The sequence below is a fragment of the Dromiciops gliroides genome, chromosome 5, assembly GCF_019393635.1.
Source record: "Dromiciops gliroides isolate mDroGli1 chromosome 5, mDroGli1.pri, whole genome shotgun sequence".
NCBI classification, from domain to species: Eukaryota; Metazoa; Chordata; class Mammalia; order Microbiotheria; family Microbiotheriidae; genus Dromiciops; species Dromiciops gliroides.
Window position 1 is genome coordinate 46,967,034 of NC_057865.1, and position 13,901 is coordinate 46,980,934.

The 13,901-nt window shown below is 37.7% G+C and overlaps 1 protein-coding gene across 1 annotated transcript in view; it reads left to right on the plus strand.

The window, feature by feature from the left end:
* The first annotated feature begins 9,087 nt into the window (after positions 1–9,087).
* LOC122727643 (sterile alpha motif domain-containing protein 9-like) overlaps positions 9,088–13,901 on the plus strand; it is a 6,565-nt gene continuing 1,751 nt past the window's right edge. Inside the window, exons 1-2 of the mRNA XM_043965311.1 lie at positions 9,088–9,161; positions 10,256–13,901. The exon at positions 10,256–13,901 is cut by the window's right edge and continues 1,751 nt beyond it. Coding sequence (XP_043821246.1) covers positions 10,278–13,901 — 3,624 coding nt within the window. The 5' untranslated portion in view covers positions 9,088–9,161; positions 10,256–10,277. The remainder of the gene's footprint in view (positions 9,162–10,255) is intronic.

Below are 13,901 nucleotides of genomic sequence, written 5' to 3' on the forward strand. Positions count from 1 at the left end.
AAATCCAGGAAGTGTTCAATCTCTTTAAAGGCATACTTCTTTATTGTAAAGTCCAGTCCTTTGCTGCGGTTAAGCAGAGGGCAACTAAAACTTTATTTTATTACAACTGGAAAACATGACATCTTTTTCTTTAAGAATCTGGAAGAAAAGTCACCACAGTTATTCTGAGCTCTCTGTAATTGAACAAAATGGCTTTTTTTTGTTTTGTTTTGTTTTGTTTTTTGGGGGTGGTTTTTTTGGTTCGTTTGTTTGTTGGGTTTTTTTGAGTGTGTGAGACCGAAGTTGCCAGGAAGTCGGGGTAAGTCCATTTTTTCTTCTGCCTGTTGTTATTGGGGAAAAGTCTTACTGATTGTCCTGGAAAATCAAATCTATGTTTGTGTGTCTTTATGAAATTAGCAACCCCGTCCCCATAACCTGTAAGAACTCATCTTGTGAACCTGAATCAGTTTATGATCCTATTTTTAACTCTGAATGGAGTTCTGTATTGTTAGTTGAGAAAGGTGTTTTTGACAAGTGACATTCTGTAAAGAGCCTAAGAAACAAGGAGTTAACGTGGAGTCCGGGTGCGTGCGCAGCCCCAGCTGAACGCCCTGGTGGTCTCGGAGATCAGCCTGGGAGCAGGATCTTCCGGGTCCCCACTCCTCCAGAGATGGAAATCAGAGGGATCGCGCCTTTCTCTCTTGGACGGAGAGAGCAGCGCCCCGCGGGAGGCTAGTGGAGCGGGTGGAAGCCGCCGGCGGGCACAGAGAAAGACCGGCCTTCTCGGGAGCCTCGCCACGGAGTGCTGGGGCTGGTCAAGCTAGCAGGGCTGCCCGCGGCCACACAGCTGCAGGGCTGGGGCCGGGGCCAGGGCCAGGCAGGAGAGGTGGGGGCGAGTGGGCAGGAGCAGCCGGGCTGGCAGAGCTGGGTGGGGAGAGCATCAAGAGATTCCCATGGGACCTGGAGCCCCCCCCCCCACTGCACCCCCTTCTTGTGGGATACAAGAGCATCGGGGCGGGGAGGGTAGCTATGTCAGGCTTGGGTGTCTCCCCGGGATGCGCTAGACCCCTAGCGTTCCCAGGCATTAGGAATTTGAGACCATTTCTCTCCCGTTTCTGTCTCCTTGAGTCAAAGTCAGGGGGTCGATGGAAAAGGCAGACCGAAAGGAAAGGGGATGCACCGAACGTGAGGCCAGGGTTCGCGGAAGTGACAAACAGAACGGGGGGGGGGGGCGGGCTGCCAGTTTGGAAGGAAGGTACAGCACAGAAGGCCAGCACTGACAAGACCTCTTTAAAGGTGCTCTCCTTCCAGCCCTGCCCGAAGGAGGTCTGCCCTTCAGAGATACACAGTATGTCCTTTATCTAATGCGAGATCTGATGTCGCTCTGGGAAATGCATTTTGATCTTGAGCCTGGTCTTGCCCAGAATTTCCCATTTTAGATCCAAGGCGATCTGAAGCACTTATGATTTAGAAAAACAAAATGTTAGCCACCTCCAGAAAAAGAGTTGATGGTGTCTGAATGCAGATTGAAGCATATACTTCTCTGACCTTTTTATTCTTGCTCTTTTGGGTCTATATTTTCTTTTGCAACATTCACAATAAGGAGATGTTATGCATGACTGCCCATGTATAATCTATATCAAATTCCTCTTCAAGGAGGGGAGAGAAAAGGAAGGGAGAGAATTTGAAACTCTAAACTTAAAAAAAAAAGTTAAAATATTTTATTTACTTCTGAGAAATATAAAATAAAAATTAAATGTACAAGAAAAAAAAATTCCTATGTTAGGGAATTGGAATAGGATTCTGGGGACCTAGGTTGTAGCCCTGGCTAGAACTTTCTAGTAACTTTTTCTGTGACCAACTTTGGAGTCTGTTTTCTCACCTATAAAATGGACACAAAAGCAACTCATTTATCATATTGGGGGGGGGGTGTGAAGATCAAATGAGAGAATGTAAAGAATGCTTTAAAACCATAAAGCACTATGCAAATGCTTAGTTGCCAAGCAGAAATTCCCCTCAAAACCTTTTCTAGCCTGGTCAAGCAGTGATGCTTCAAATAGTGGCTGAGTCTGGCCTGAAGAAGCTGAGGATCTGTCACTTTTTTTTTTTTGTGAGTCACTTCTGAGCCTGATTTTCCAGGTGCTCTGAGCTGTGGGACTAAGGGCCTGGGTTCTAATTTTCACAGCTTGTCCAACCTCTGGCCCTTTTGATTTCTTCAGTTCTTTGTGATAATAGAAAATCACTCATCCCAGGATGTTCATAGCTCCCTTTATTCTTTTTTATCATAAAATTAATTTATTATTTTCCAGTTTCATGTAAAGATAGTTTTCAACATTTGTTTTCATAAAATTTTTAATTCCAAATTTTCCCCCCTTCCTCTGTTCCCTCCCCCCCCTCTCCAAGAGAGAAAGCAATCTAATATACATTATAGATGTACAATCACTTTAAGCATATTTCTGCATGAGTCATGTTGTGAAAGAAGAATCAGAACACAAGGGGAAAACCTCAGAAAAGAAAACAAAAACAAAAACAAAAAAGTAGAAACATCATGGTTTCAATCTCCATTCAGAATCTATTGTTCTTTTTTCTGGATGTGAACATTTGCCATCATGAATTCTTTGGAATCCGCTTGGATCATGGAACTACTGAGAAGAGCCAAGTCTATCACAGTTGATCATCGCACAATGTTGCTGTTACTGTGTACAATGTTCTCCTGGTTCTGCATACTTCACTCAGCATCAGTCCACTCAAATCTTTCCAAGTTTTTCTGAAATCTACTTGCTCATCATTTCTTACAGCACAATAGTATTCTGTTACATTTATATACCACAACTTGTTCAGCCATTCCCCAATTGATGGGCATTCCCTCAAGTTTCAATTCTTTGCCACTACAAAGAGAGCTGCTATAAATATTTTTGTACATATGGATCCTTTTTCCTTTTCTATGATCTCTTTAGCTCCCTTTATTCTTGTAACTATGGGGAAGGAGTAAGGTAGTTTTGTTGTTGTTGAGTCATTTACACCTCCTTATGACCCTATTTGGGATTTTCTTGACAAAGATACTGGAATGGTTGGTCATTTCCTTTTCTAATTCATTTTACAGTTGAAGAAATTGAGGCAGACAGATTATATGATTTGTCCAGGGTAGCACAGCTCGTAAGTGTCTGAGGCTGAGGTAGGATTTGAACTCAGGTACTCCTGACTCCAGACATGGTACAGGGCCTATAGAGGGATAGTCAAAGTGGAGAAGACCACAGGGATAAATGATTAGATATTCAAGGACAAGGAGGCCTGAAGTGGTAAGGGAAATTCCAGTTGAGATAGTGACCTTTAAAAAAAAATATTAAAGAGGTGAATAGACTATTAGAAAAGTTAGATATGATAGATATCTGGAGAAAACTGAATGGGGATAGAAAGGAATATACCTTTTTCTCAGCAGTACATGGTACGTATTCAAAAATTGACCATGATAGGGCACAAAAACTTCAGTAAAATGTAGAAAGGCAGAAATAGTAAATGCATCCTTGTCAGATCATGATGCAATAAAAATTGCATGTAATAAAGAGCCATGGAAAGGTAGACTGAAAATTAATTAGAAACTAAACAATCTCATCCTAAAGAATGAGTGGGTCAACAAAATCATAGAAACAATAAATAACTTCATCCAAGAGAATGACAATAATGAGACAATATACCAAAATCTATGGGATGCAGCCAAAGCAGTGTTTAGGGAAATTTTATATCTCTAAATGCTTACATGAATTAAAAAAGAGAGAAAGAAGAAATAAATGAATTGGGCATGCAACTAAAAAAGCTGGAAAAAGAACAAATTTACAATCCCCAACTAAATACTAAATTAGAAATCCTGAAAATCAAAGGAGAAATTAATAAAATTTAAAGTAAGATAGGGGCAGCTAGGTGTCACAGTGGATAGAGCACCAGCCCTGGAGTCAGGAGTACCTGAGTTCAAATCCAGCCTCATTCACTTAACACTTACTAGCTGTGTGACCCTGGGCAAGTCACTTAACCCCAACTGCCTCACTAAAAAAAAAAAAAAATTAAAGCAAGAAAACTATAGAACTAATCAATAAAACTAAGAGCTGGTTTTATGAAAAAACCAATAAAATAGATAAGCCTTTGGTTAATTTGATTAAAAAAAAGAAAGAAGAAAACCAAATTACTAGTATCAAAAATGAAAGGGGTAATTTCACCAACAATGAAGTGGAAATTAAAGCAATAATTAGGACCTATTTTGCCCAACTATATGCCAATAAATTTGACAATCTAAATGAAATGGATGAATATTTACAAAAATACAAATTGCCCAGGTTAACCGAAGAGGAAATAAAATCCTTAAATAGGCCCATTTGAAAAAAAAGAAATTGAACAAGTCATCAATGAACACCCTAAGAAAAAATCTCTAGGGCCAGATGGGTTTACAAGTGAATTCTACCAAACATTTAAAGAACAATTAATTCCAGTACTATACCAACTATTTGGAAAAATAGGTGAAGAAGGAGTTCTATCAAATTCCTTTTATGATGCAAATATGGTGTTGATACCTAAACCAGGCAGAGCCAAAATGGAGAAAGAAAATTACAGACCAATTTCCCTAATGAATATCGATGCAAAAATCTTAAATAAAATATTAGCAAGGAGATTACAGCAAGTGACCAGGATAATACACTATGACCAAGTGGGATTTATACCAGGAATGCAGGGCTGGTTTAACATTAGGAAAACTATTAATATAATCAACCACATCAATAACAAAACTGAACAAAATCATATGATTATCTCAATAGATGCAGAGAAAGCATTTTACAAAATACAACACTCATTCCTATTAAAAACACTAGAGAGCATAGGAATAGGTGGAGCTTTCCTTCAAATAATAAGCAGTATCTATCTAAAACCATCAGCGAACATATGTAACAGGGATAAGTTAGAGGCATTCCCAGTAAGATCAGGGGTGAAACAGAAATGTCCATTATCACCTCTATTATTTAATATTGTACTAGAAATGTTAGCTATAGCAATAAGAGAAGAAAAAGGAATTAAAGGAATTAGAATACACAAGGAGGAAACAAAATTTTCACTCTTTGCAGATGATATGATAGTATACTTAGAGAATCTTAAAGAATCAACTAAAAAAATGCTTGAAACAATTAACAACTTAACAAAGTTGGGGGATATAAAATAAAAACACATAAGTCATCAGCATTTCTATACATGACCAACAAAGCTCAGCAGCAAGAGATAGAAAGAGAAATTCCATTTAAAGTAATGGTAGACAATATAAAATACTTGGGGGTCTACCTGCCAAGACAAATCCAGGAACTCTATGGACATGATTACAAAACACTTTTCACACAAATAAAATCAGATCTATGTAATTGGAAAAATATCAATTGCTCATGGATAGGCTGAGCTAATATAATAAAAATGACAATTCTACCTAAATTAATTTATCTATTCAGTGCCATACCAATCAGACTACCTAAAATTATTTTATAGAGTTAGAAAAAAATAATAACAAAATTCATCTGGAAAAACAAAAAATCAAGAATATCAAGGGAACTAATGAATACAAAATGCACAGGAGGGTGGGCTAGCTGTACCAAATTTGAAGCTATGCTATAAAGCAGCAGTCATCAAAACTATTTGGTACTGGCTAAGAAATAGACTGGTGGATCAATGGAATAGGTTAGGCACAGGAGACACAGTAGTAAATTATTATAGTAATCTACTGTTTGATAAACCCAAAGAGTCCAGCTTCTGGGATAGGAACTCAGTATTTGACAAAAACTGTTGGGAAAACTGGAAGATAGTATGGCAGAAACTAAGCATAGACCAAAATCTTACACCTTATATAAAAATTAGGTCAAAATGGGTTCAAGATTTAGACATAAAGGGCAATACCATAGATAAATTAGGAGAGGAAGAAATAGTTTACCTCTCAGATCTATGGAGAGGAAAACAATTTATGTCCAAACAAGAGATAGAGGATATTATGAAATGCAAAACGAAAGACTTTGATTACATTTAATTAAAAAGGTTTTATACAATGGGGCAGCTAGGTGGCACAGTGGATAGAGCACCAGCCCTGGAATCAGGAGTACCTGAGTTCAAATCCAGCCTCAGACACTTAACACTTACTAGCTGTGTGACCCTGGGCAAGTCACTTAACCCCAATTGCCTCACTTAAAAAAAAAAAGTTTTATACAAACAAAAGCAATGCAGCCAAAATTAAAAGGGAGGCAGAAAATTGGGAAACAATTTTTACAGCCAGCATTTCTGATAAAGGCCTCATTTCTAAAATATATAGAGAACTAAATTAAATTTATAAGAATCCAAATCATTCCCCAATTGAGAAATGGTCAAAGGATATGAACAGGCTGTTTTCTGATGAAGAAACCAAAGCTCTCTGTTGCCGTATGAAAAAAATGCTCTAAATCACTATTGATCAGAGAAATGCAAATTAAAACAACTTTGAGGTACCACCTCACACCTATCAGATTGGATAATATGACAAAAAAAAATAATAAGTGTTGGAGAAGCTGTGGAAAAATTGGAACACTAATGCATTGTTGGTGGAGCTGTGAACTGATCCAACCATTCTGGAGAGCAATTTGGAACTATGTCCAAAGAGCTATGGGACTGTTCATACCCTTTGACCCAGTAGTACCACTGCAAGGTCTGTATCCCAAAGAGACCATAGAAAAGGGAGAAGGACCCACATGTACAAAAATATTTATAGCAGCTCTCTTTGTGGTAGCAAAGAATTGGAAATCAAGGGAATGCCCATCAATAGGGGAAAGGCTAAACAAGTTGTGGTATATAAATGTAATGGAATACTATTGTGCTATAAGAAACAATGAGCAGGAGTTCAGAGAAACCTGGAAGGACTTACATGAACTGATGCTGACTGAGAGGAGCAGAGCCAGGAGAACACTGTACACAGTAACCACAACATTGTGTGATGAACCATGGGGATAGCTCTTCTCAGCAGTGCAATGATCCAAAACAGTTTCAAAGAACTCATGATAGGAAATGTTTTCAACATCCAGGAAAAAAAAAAAAGAACTGTGAATTATTAATTCAGATTGAATCATACTCTTTCTACTTTTGGACTGTTTTTTTCCCTTCTTTTTTGAGTTTTTTCCCTTGTGCTCTGATTCTTCTTTCACAAGATGACTAATGTAGAAATATGTTTAATGTGATTGTGCATATACGACCTATATCAGACTGCTTTCTGTCTTGGGGAGGAGGGGTGGAAGGGAGGGTGGGAGAAAAAAATTTAACTAAAAATCCTGTGAAAACAAATGTTGAAAACTATCCTTATATGTAACTAGAAAATAATAAAATACTTTTTAAAATAAATAAATAATTAATTAATTAAAAATAAATTTTAAAAATAAAACAAAATTCAAAAGTGCTTAGTACAGTGCTTGGTACAAAATAGGTGTCTTATAAAAATACTTATTCACTTTCCTTTCCCTCTCATCTCTGTTAAATTCCATACCATTATTACTTGATTCTCACAACAGCCCCAGGACATTGGTACAATAACATTCCCATTTTATAGCTGAGGAAACTGAGGATGACAGTGGCTAAGTAACTTGCCTGAGATTACACAGCTAGTATCTGAAGCTGGATTTAAATTCAGTTCTTCCATCTCCATGTTCATGTCCTCTCTACCATACCAACAGATAAGGTAGAATTTAGGTATATAATAACAAAAACAACCACAAACTAGCATTTATAGAGCACCTACTATGTACCAAGTACTTTGCTAAGCACTTTACAAATTTCATCACATTTGCCACTCACAACAAACCCTGGGAATTAGGTCCTATTATCATCCCCATTTTACACTTGAGGAAACTGATGCATACAGAGATTAAGTGATTTGGCCTTGCCTTTGCCCACAAATATATAAAACTATATTCTCAATGTGTTATTGTTGTTGTTCAATCCATTCAGTCACATCCAATTCTTTGTGCCCCCATTTAGGGTTTTCCTGGCAAAGATTGTAGAATGGTTTGCCATTTCCTTCTTCATCTCATTTTACAGTTGAGGAAATAGGGTTAAGTGCTTTGCCCAGGGTAAGTGTATGAGGACAGATTTGAACTCAGGAAGATGAGACTTCCTGATTCTCAGCTCTATATCCACTGTACCACCTAGCTGCCCATATTCTCAAAAATGAACCTGTATGCCCAACTTTAGAGAATCAGTCAGCCTAGCTTTAACCCCCAGATTGGCTGCAGGGCAATGAATTCTTTTAGCTACAGAAAGTCTTGAAGACCATCTTCTAAGTCTGAAAAGTTTGGCATCTGTGTTAGTGTCTCTCCCTCCATTATGCCTCCATTCATAATCCATCAATCCACAGACATTTATCAAGTGCCACGAGGGTGCCAGGCACTGTGTTAGGAACTGCGGGGGCAGCTAGGTGGTGCAGTGGATAAAGCACTGGCCCTGGATTCAGGAGTTCAAATCCAGCCTCTGACACTTGACACTTACTAGATGTATGACCCTGGGCAAGTCATTTAACCCTCATTGCCCCCCACCCCCAAAAAAAGGAACTGGGCATTTAGACAAGACAATCCTTGCCTGCTAGGATCTTATATTCTGGTGGGGAAGTTCAAGATGTTCCCCAACAAGTAAATATATATTATATAGAAAATTAATTCAAAGCAATTTTGGAGAAACACCAAAAAGTGGGGAAATCAGGAAAGATCTCTTGAGAAAAGCTGAGTATTGAAGAGACAGAGGTGAAGGAGAAGACTGCATGCAAAGGGGAATAACCTAGTTAAGATGCCTGAGAATGGGAGTTTTAATGGAAGAGAGCGGGGGAAAAAAGGTTCTTTAGGACTATGGGGTCCTCTAGGGGAAGACAGACCTAGACAGAGTGATGTGGTTGGGGAGCTTGGAACTGGGAGTGGGTGACACAAGGACATTGGATATATGGAGGAATGGGGAAAAGGGAGAAGATGCAAGAGTCAGAGAGGGTACAGAGAGTTGAGAGAGCACCTAAAATTAATTATGTCTTATTTTGCAATTTTGAATAGGGTCTTGTTAGGATCATCTGTTAGCAGACTACTGAATATTATCTTGAGCTGCCCTGAGCACATTACCTATGGATTCTGATTGCTAGAAGGTTTTGTGAAATGGGATATAGAGTAAGTAGACATACTGATGGTAGTATATAAAACATGTATACATAAATCACTGAGTCATAAATCCATGCAATTGGGTATTTGTAGGTTGTCAACTCATTGAGAAGCTTGTCTCTTTTCCCCAAAATGTGAAAATTCCTTGAAAGTAGCAGTTATAGTTGTTCATTTGGGGAGTATCTTTCTGAAGCTTTTAGTTGAGTGTTTTGCACCCAGTGGGTGATCAACAATTCATTTAAATTTATCTTCTAAAATGGCAGCAGCTTGGCATAGTTAATAGCATGCTCAGCGCAAAGTCAGGAAGACCTAGGTTCAAATATAGTCTCTGACACTTTCTCTCTATGAGATCTAGTCAAATCTTTGAACCACTATATGTCTCAGACAATTTACTAAGACTTACAAATATATATATAATATGTATAATATATATATGTATATATACAATTTTATAACTGTATTTAAATATAATTGGTTTTCTTTACAGTCCTATGTATTTTATTTTATGCACTAAAACTTTGTTCCGAGAAGGGACCCATAGGCTTCACCAACCTGCCAAAAGGTTTAATGGCCAATAAAGGGTTATGGGGCCTTCATTATAGAGTAGTGCTAGGAAAAATAAAGAGTAAAACTCCACTAAGAATTTTACTTGTGGCAATGTACTGCGATATCTGCTCTCAGGGACCTTAATGGAAGGGGTGGGTGCCTTCTCTTTCACTAGAAAAAGCTCCAAGGATTTTGTAAGATTTGATTTGAGCTCCCAAACTTATTCATTCCTAGACAGGGTGATCTATTTTTTAAAATTTCATTTTTATTATTAAACTTTTTAATTACCTCTGTTGTAGCTCCACCATTCTTTTGTAGTTTAAGTTCTTTTTATATAACAATAGTAACAGTGTCAGTGAAAATCTCAAACTAGCATAATTTCATTCTATTTTTAAACATATTGCAAATATTTGAAAGTATAATAAAATAATGACCTGCAAATGATGAGGTGAGGTTGGGACGTAAGGGTGGAAGAAAGTAATGTATTTTGCAATATTGATGAAAAGAACATTTTTTTTAAATTTAATTACAAAATGTCTCATTTGTTTTCTTTAAAGAAATAAAGATACATATATCAAAATGGCTGGACAACTGAATCTACCTGAAAACCCAGATGACTGGACACCTGAAGATGTTTATCAGTGGGTAACAGGAAAACTTAAGCTTGACTCCAAATATGGGGAGATCTTGAAAATGGAAGAAATGAATGGAATGAGTTTAAAACAATGCATTAAACAGGATCTTATTGACATGGGCATAAAACATGGACCTGCCCTTCAAATAATAAATATGTTTAAGAAATTGAACTCTGAATATTTTAAGCAGACATTGGAAGAAAAAGATGGCCAAAAAACTGAAGACCAATGTGTGACAGAGGAGAAAAATAGGAAAAGAAAAAGGAATCAAACAGACCCAAAGACAGACACTAGCACCAAATCCAAGGATGTCTGTGAATCATCAGAGGTCAAGCCTGCTAAAGAAACTGAAAATGACCCTAAGGAAACAAAGGATGATCTGCCACGCCCAGGGCGGCCATGTTCACCATATCCTTTTGACAACTTCCATAAAAGCTTTTGGTACAAAGAGCATGATATTATTATCCAACCCGAAACAGGGTTACTCAATCTTATCGATCCAGTCCATGAGTTTAAGGCTCTGACTGAAACAGAGGGAGCCACAGAGAATGACATCAAGATGAAATTTAGCAATGAAGTCTTTCGATTTGCTTCAGCCTGCATGAATTGCCGCACCAATGGCACTATCCATTTTGGAGTAAAGGACAAACCTCATGGAGAAATTGTTGGAGTGAAACTCGGTGGGGAAGATAAAAGTGCATTTGTTGACCACCTCAATAAGAAGATCGAGGACTATTTTGGTAAGGAGGATGTTAGGGAAGCAAAGCAGTGCATCAGGCCACCAAGGTTTGTAGAGGTCTTGTTGAAGAACAATACCACATCTGATAGATTTGTCATTGAAGTAGACATCATTCCAAAACACTCCATTTGTGAAAAAAAATATTTCCCAATTAAGATGCAAACTTGTAAAGGAAACAAATGGGAGAAAGCTACGGAATTCTCTCTGTTCGTGAGGGATGGTGCTAGTTCTAAAGACATCTATGCTAATCCAAAGCAAAAAGATGGACATTTTAAAGTGTTTTTATCAAATTTAGAATCACTGGATAAATCCAGAAAAGCCGAAGAAGACTTTCAACCAAAAGAAGCAAAAACAGAAAGCGAGGGAAGAAAACTGGTTCATCTTCTCACAGGAGACCAAGACTTAGATAATTCATACTATGACTGGTACATTCTAGTGGTAAATAAGTGCCATCCAAATCAAATTGAGTACCTGGACTTCCTAAAGGAAATGAGATGGTTTGCTGTGTTAGAGTTTGATCCTGAATCTTTGAGCAATGGGGTTGCCAAAGCTTACAGAAAGACTCGAGCAGCCAATCTTCACTTCCCAAATCAATACCAAGACAATACAACTTCAGTTAATGAAAAAATTGAAAATCTGAATCTTTTTAAGCAACCCAGCTGGATCTTCTGCAACGGCAGGTCAGACATAAGCACAGAAGAATATCAACCTTTAGAACTTAGTTCATGGTTTAAAAAGAGAGCCACTAAAGTCCGGAAATTAATTTCATTTCTTACATGTGAAGACATAATGCAACCTGGGAAGTTTTTAGTCGTGTTTCTATTGCTGTCCCCAGTAGAGGATCCTAGAGATCCTTTTATTGAGACATTTTCTACTTTCTACCAAGAATTAGGAGGAATGGAAGACATACTGTCTATCTCGGTAGATCCACAAATAGGTTCACGATGGAAAGAACTTTTGGAATTCAGATTCTCAACTACCGACCTCACAAACAGATGCATTACTACTTTAAGTCTTGAACAGTTAAATGGCACTATTCTTTCACTAAAACCTCAGACAGAATCTCCTTCAAGATTTTTGCCATCAAATGGCTCTTTGATTGTTCTTCAGAAAAAAGATGAAGACTCTCTGACAGCATTGGAAATCCTCTGTGAAAATGAATGCAAAGGTACAAAAATAGAGAAAGACAAAACTAAATTCACTGAATTCCAGAAATCCCAAGATGAATATTTTTATCTCGGTGGGAAAGTTTCATGGTGGAATTTCTATTTTTCCTCTGAAAACTATTCTTCACCTTTTATCAAAAGGGACAGTTATAAAAAACTTGAAGAGATGATCCAATCTTTAGCAAATTCCCCTAGGGAAACCTGTGTAGAAGTAATCAATTTGTATCATCATCCAGGCTGTGGAGGGACCACATTAGCAATGCATATTCTCTGGGAACTGAAGAATAAATTCCGATGTGCTGTGTTGAAAAGTAAAACGTTAGACTTTGAAGAGATTGGAACACAGGTGACAACTTTAGTCACTTATTGCTCAGAGAACCACCACTACTTTCCTGTGCTCCTGCTGGTAGATGATTTTGAAGAACAAGAAACTGTGTCTGATTTGCGCAATCACATTAACTCAGCCATTGGCGAAGCCTATATTCGATATGAGACACCTTTAGTTATCATTCTGAATTGCATGAGATCCCAGAGGCCAGAAAAGGATGCTAAAAATCCTGACAGTGTTGCATTGATAAACAAACTCTCTTGCACAGAACAAAGAGCATTTGATTCCAAGTTTCTGGAAATTGAAAAGAAGCACCAAAATTGTAGAGATTTTTATTCTTTTATGATCATGAAAGAAAATTTTGATAGGAAATATATTAAGAATATTGTGAAACACATCCTGAAAGGGTTAAATGTTGACAGCAAAGAAGGACAATTGATTTCTTTCCTGTCTCTGCTTAATTCTTACATTTCTGATTCTGACATCTCTGTGGTCCAGTGTGAGAAGTTCTTAGAATTAACTAACCAGAGGGAATATTGGAGCCGAAGGTACTTAGAAGACAAAATGGGAAATTACTCCATAATTCTTATCCATACCAAAGAGAGAGATCATGGGAGGTATGAAGGAGTCCGTATCATTCACCCCTTAATTGCCAGACGCTGTTTAGAAGAATTGAAATTCACCTCTGAAATGGCAAAGAGTGATATTGCACTGAAGCTACTAAAAGAAGATGTATTTTATCAACCTGGAATAAGAAGAGACAAATTTGTACGGATTGTGCAGATGCTGCTGCTGAAAAGACAGAAGGAATACAGTAAAGAAACATTGAATCCAAGGAAGGATATAAATACTTTATTTTCTCCTTTCATTGTGGACATCCAGAAGGAGGAAGGGAATGATCAGGTTCAGAAAGTCTTAAGTGAAGGAATTAACAGATTCGAGCATTTTGCATTGATCTATCAAGCCTTAGCAAGACACTTTTATATTAATGAAAATAATTTTGAAGATGCCATTAATTGGGCACAGAAAGCAAAGAAGAAAAGTCCAGGGAATTCCTTTGTCTCTGATACACTTGGTCAAGTCTATAAAACCCAGTTTATCTTCTATAAGGATAAAATTCAGCAAGGGAGAATTGTATCTCCTCAGGAACTGGAAGGTCTCCTGAGTATAGCAGTGAAGGCTTCAGATGCCTTCAAAGAATCACAGCAAGACAATGAGAACAGAAACTATGAAACTGGGCTGTATCAGAGATCTAAAAGGAAGGGGGGGATGTATAATACATCCTGTTACTTGGGAGAAATAGAAGTTTGTGTGCAGATAATTCAGCTTCTAGAG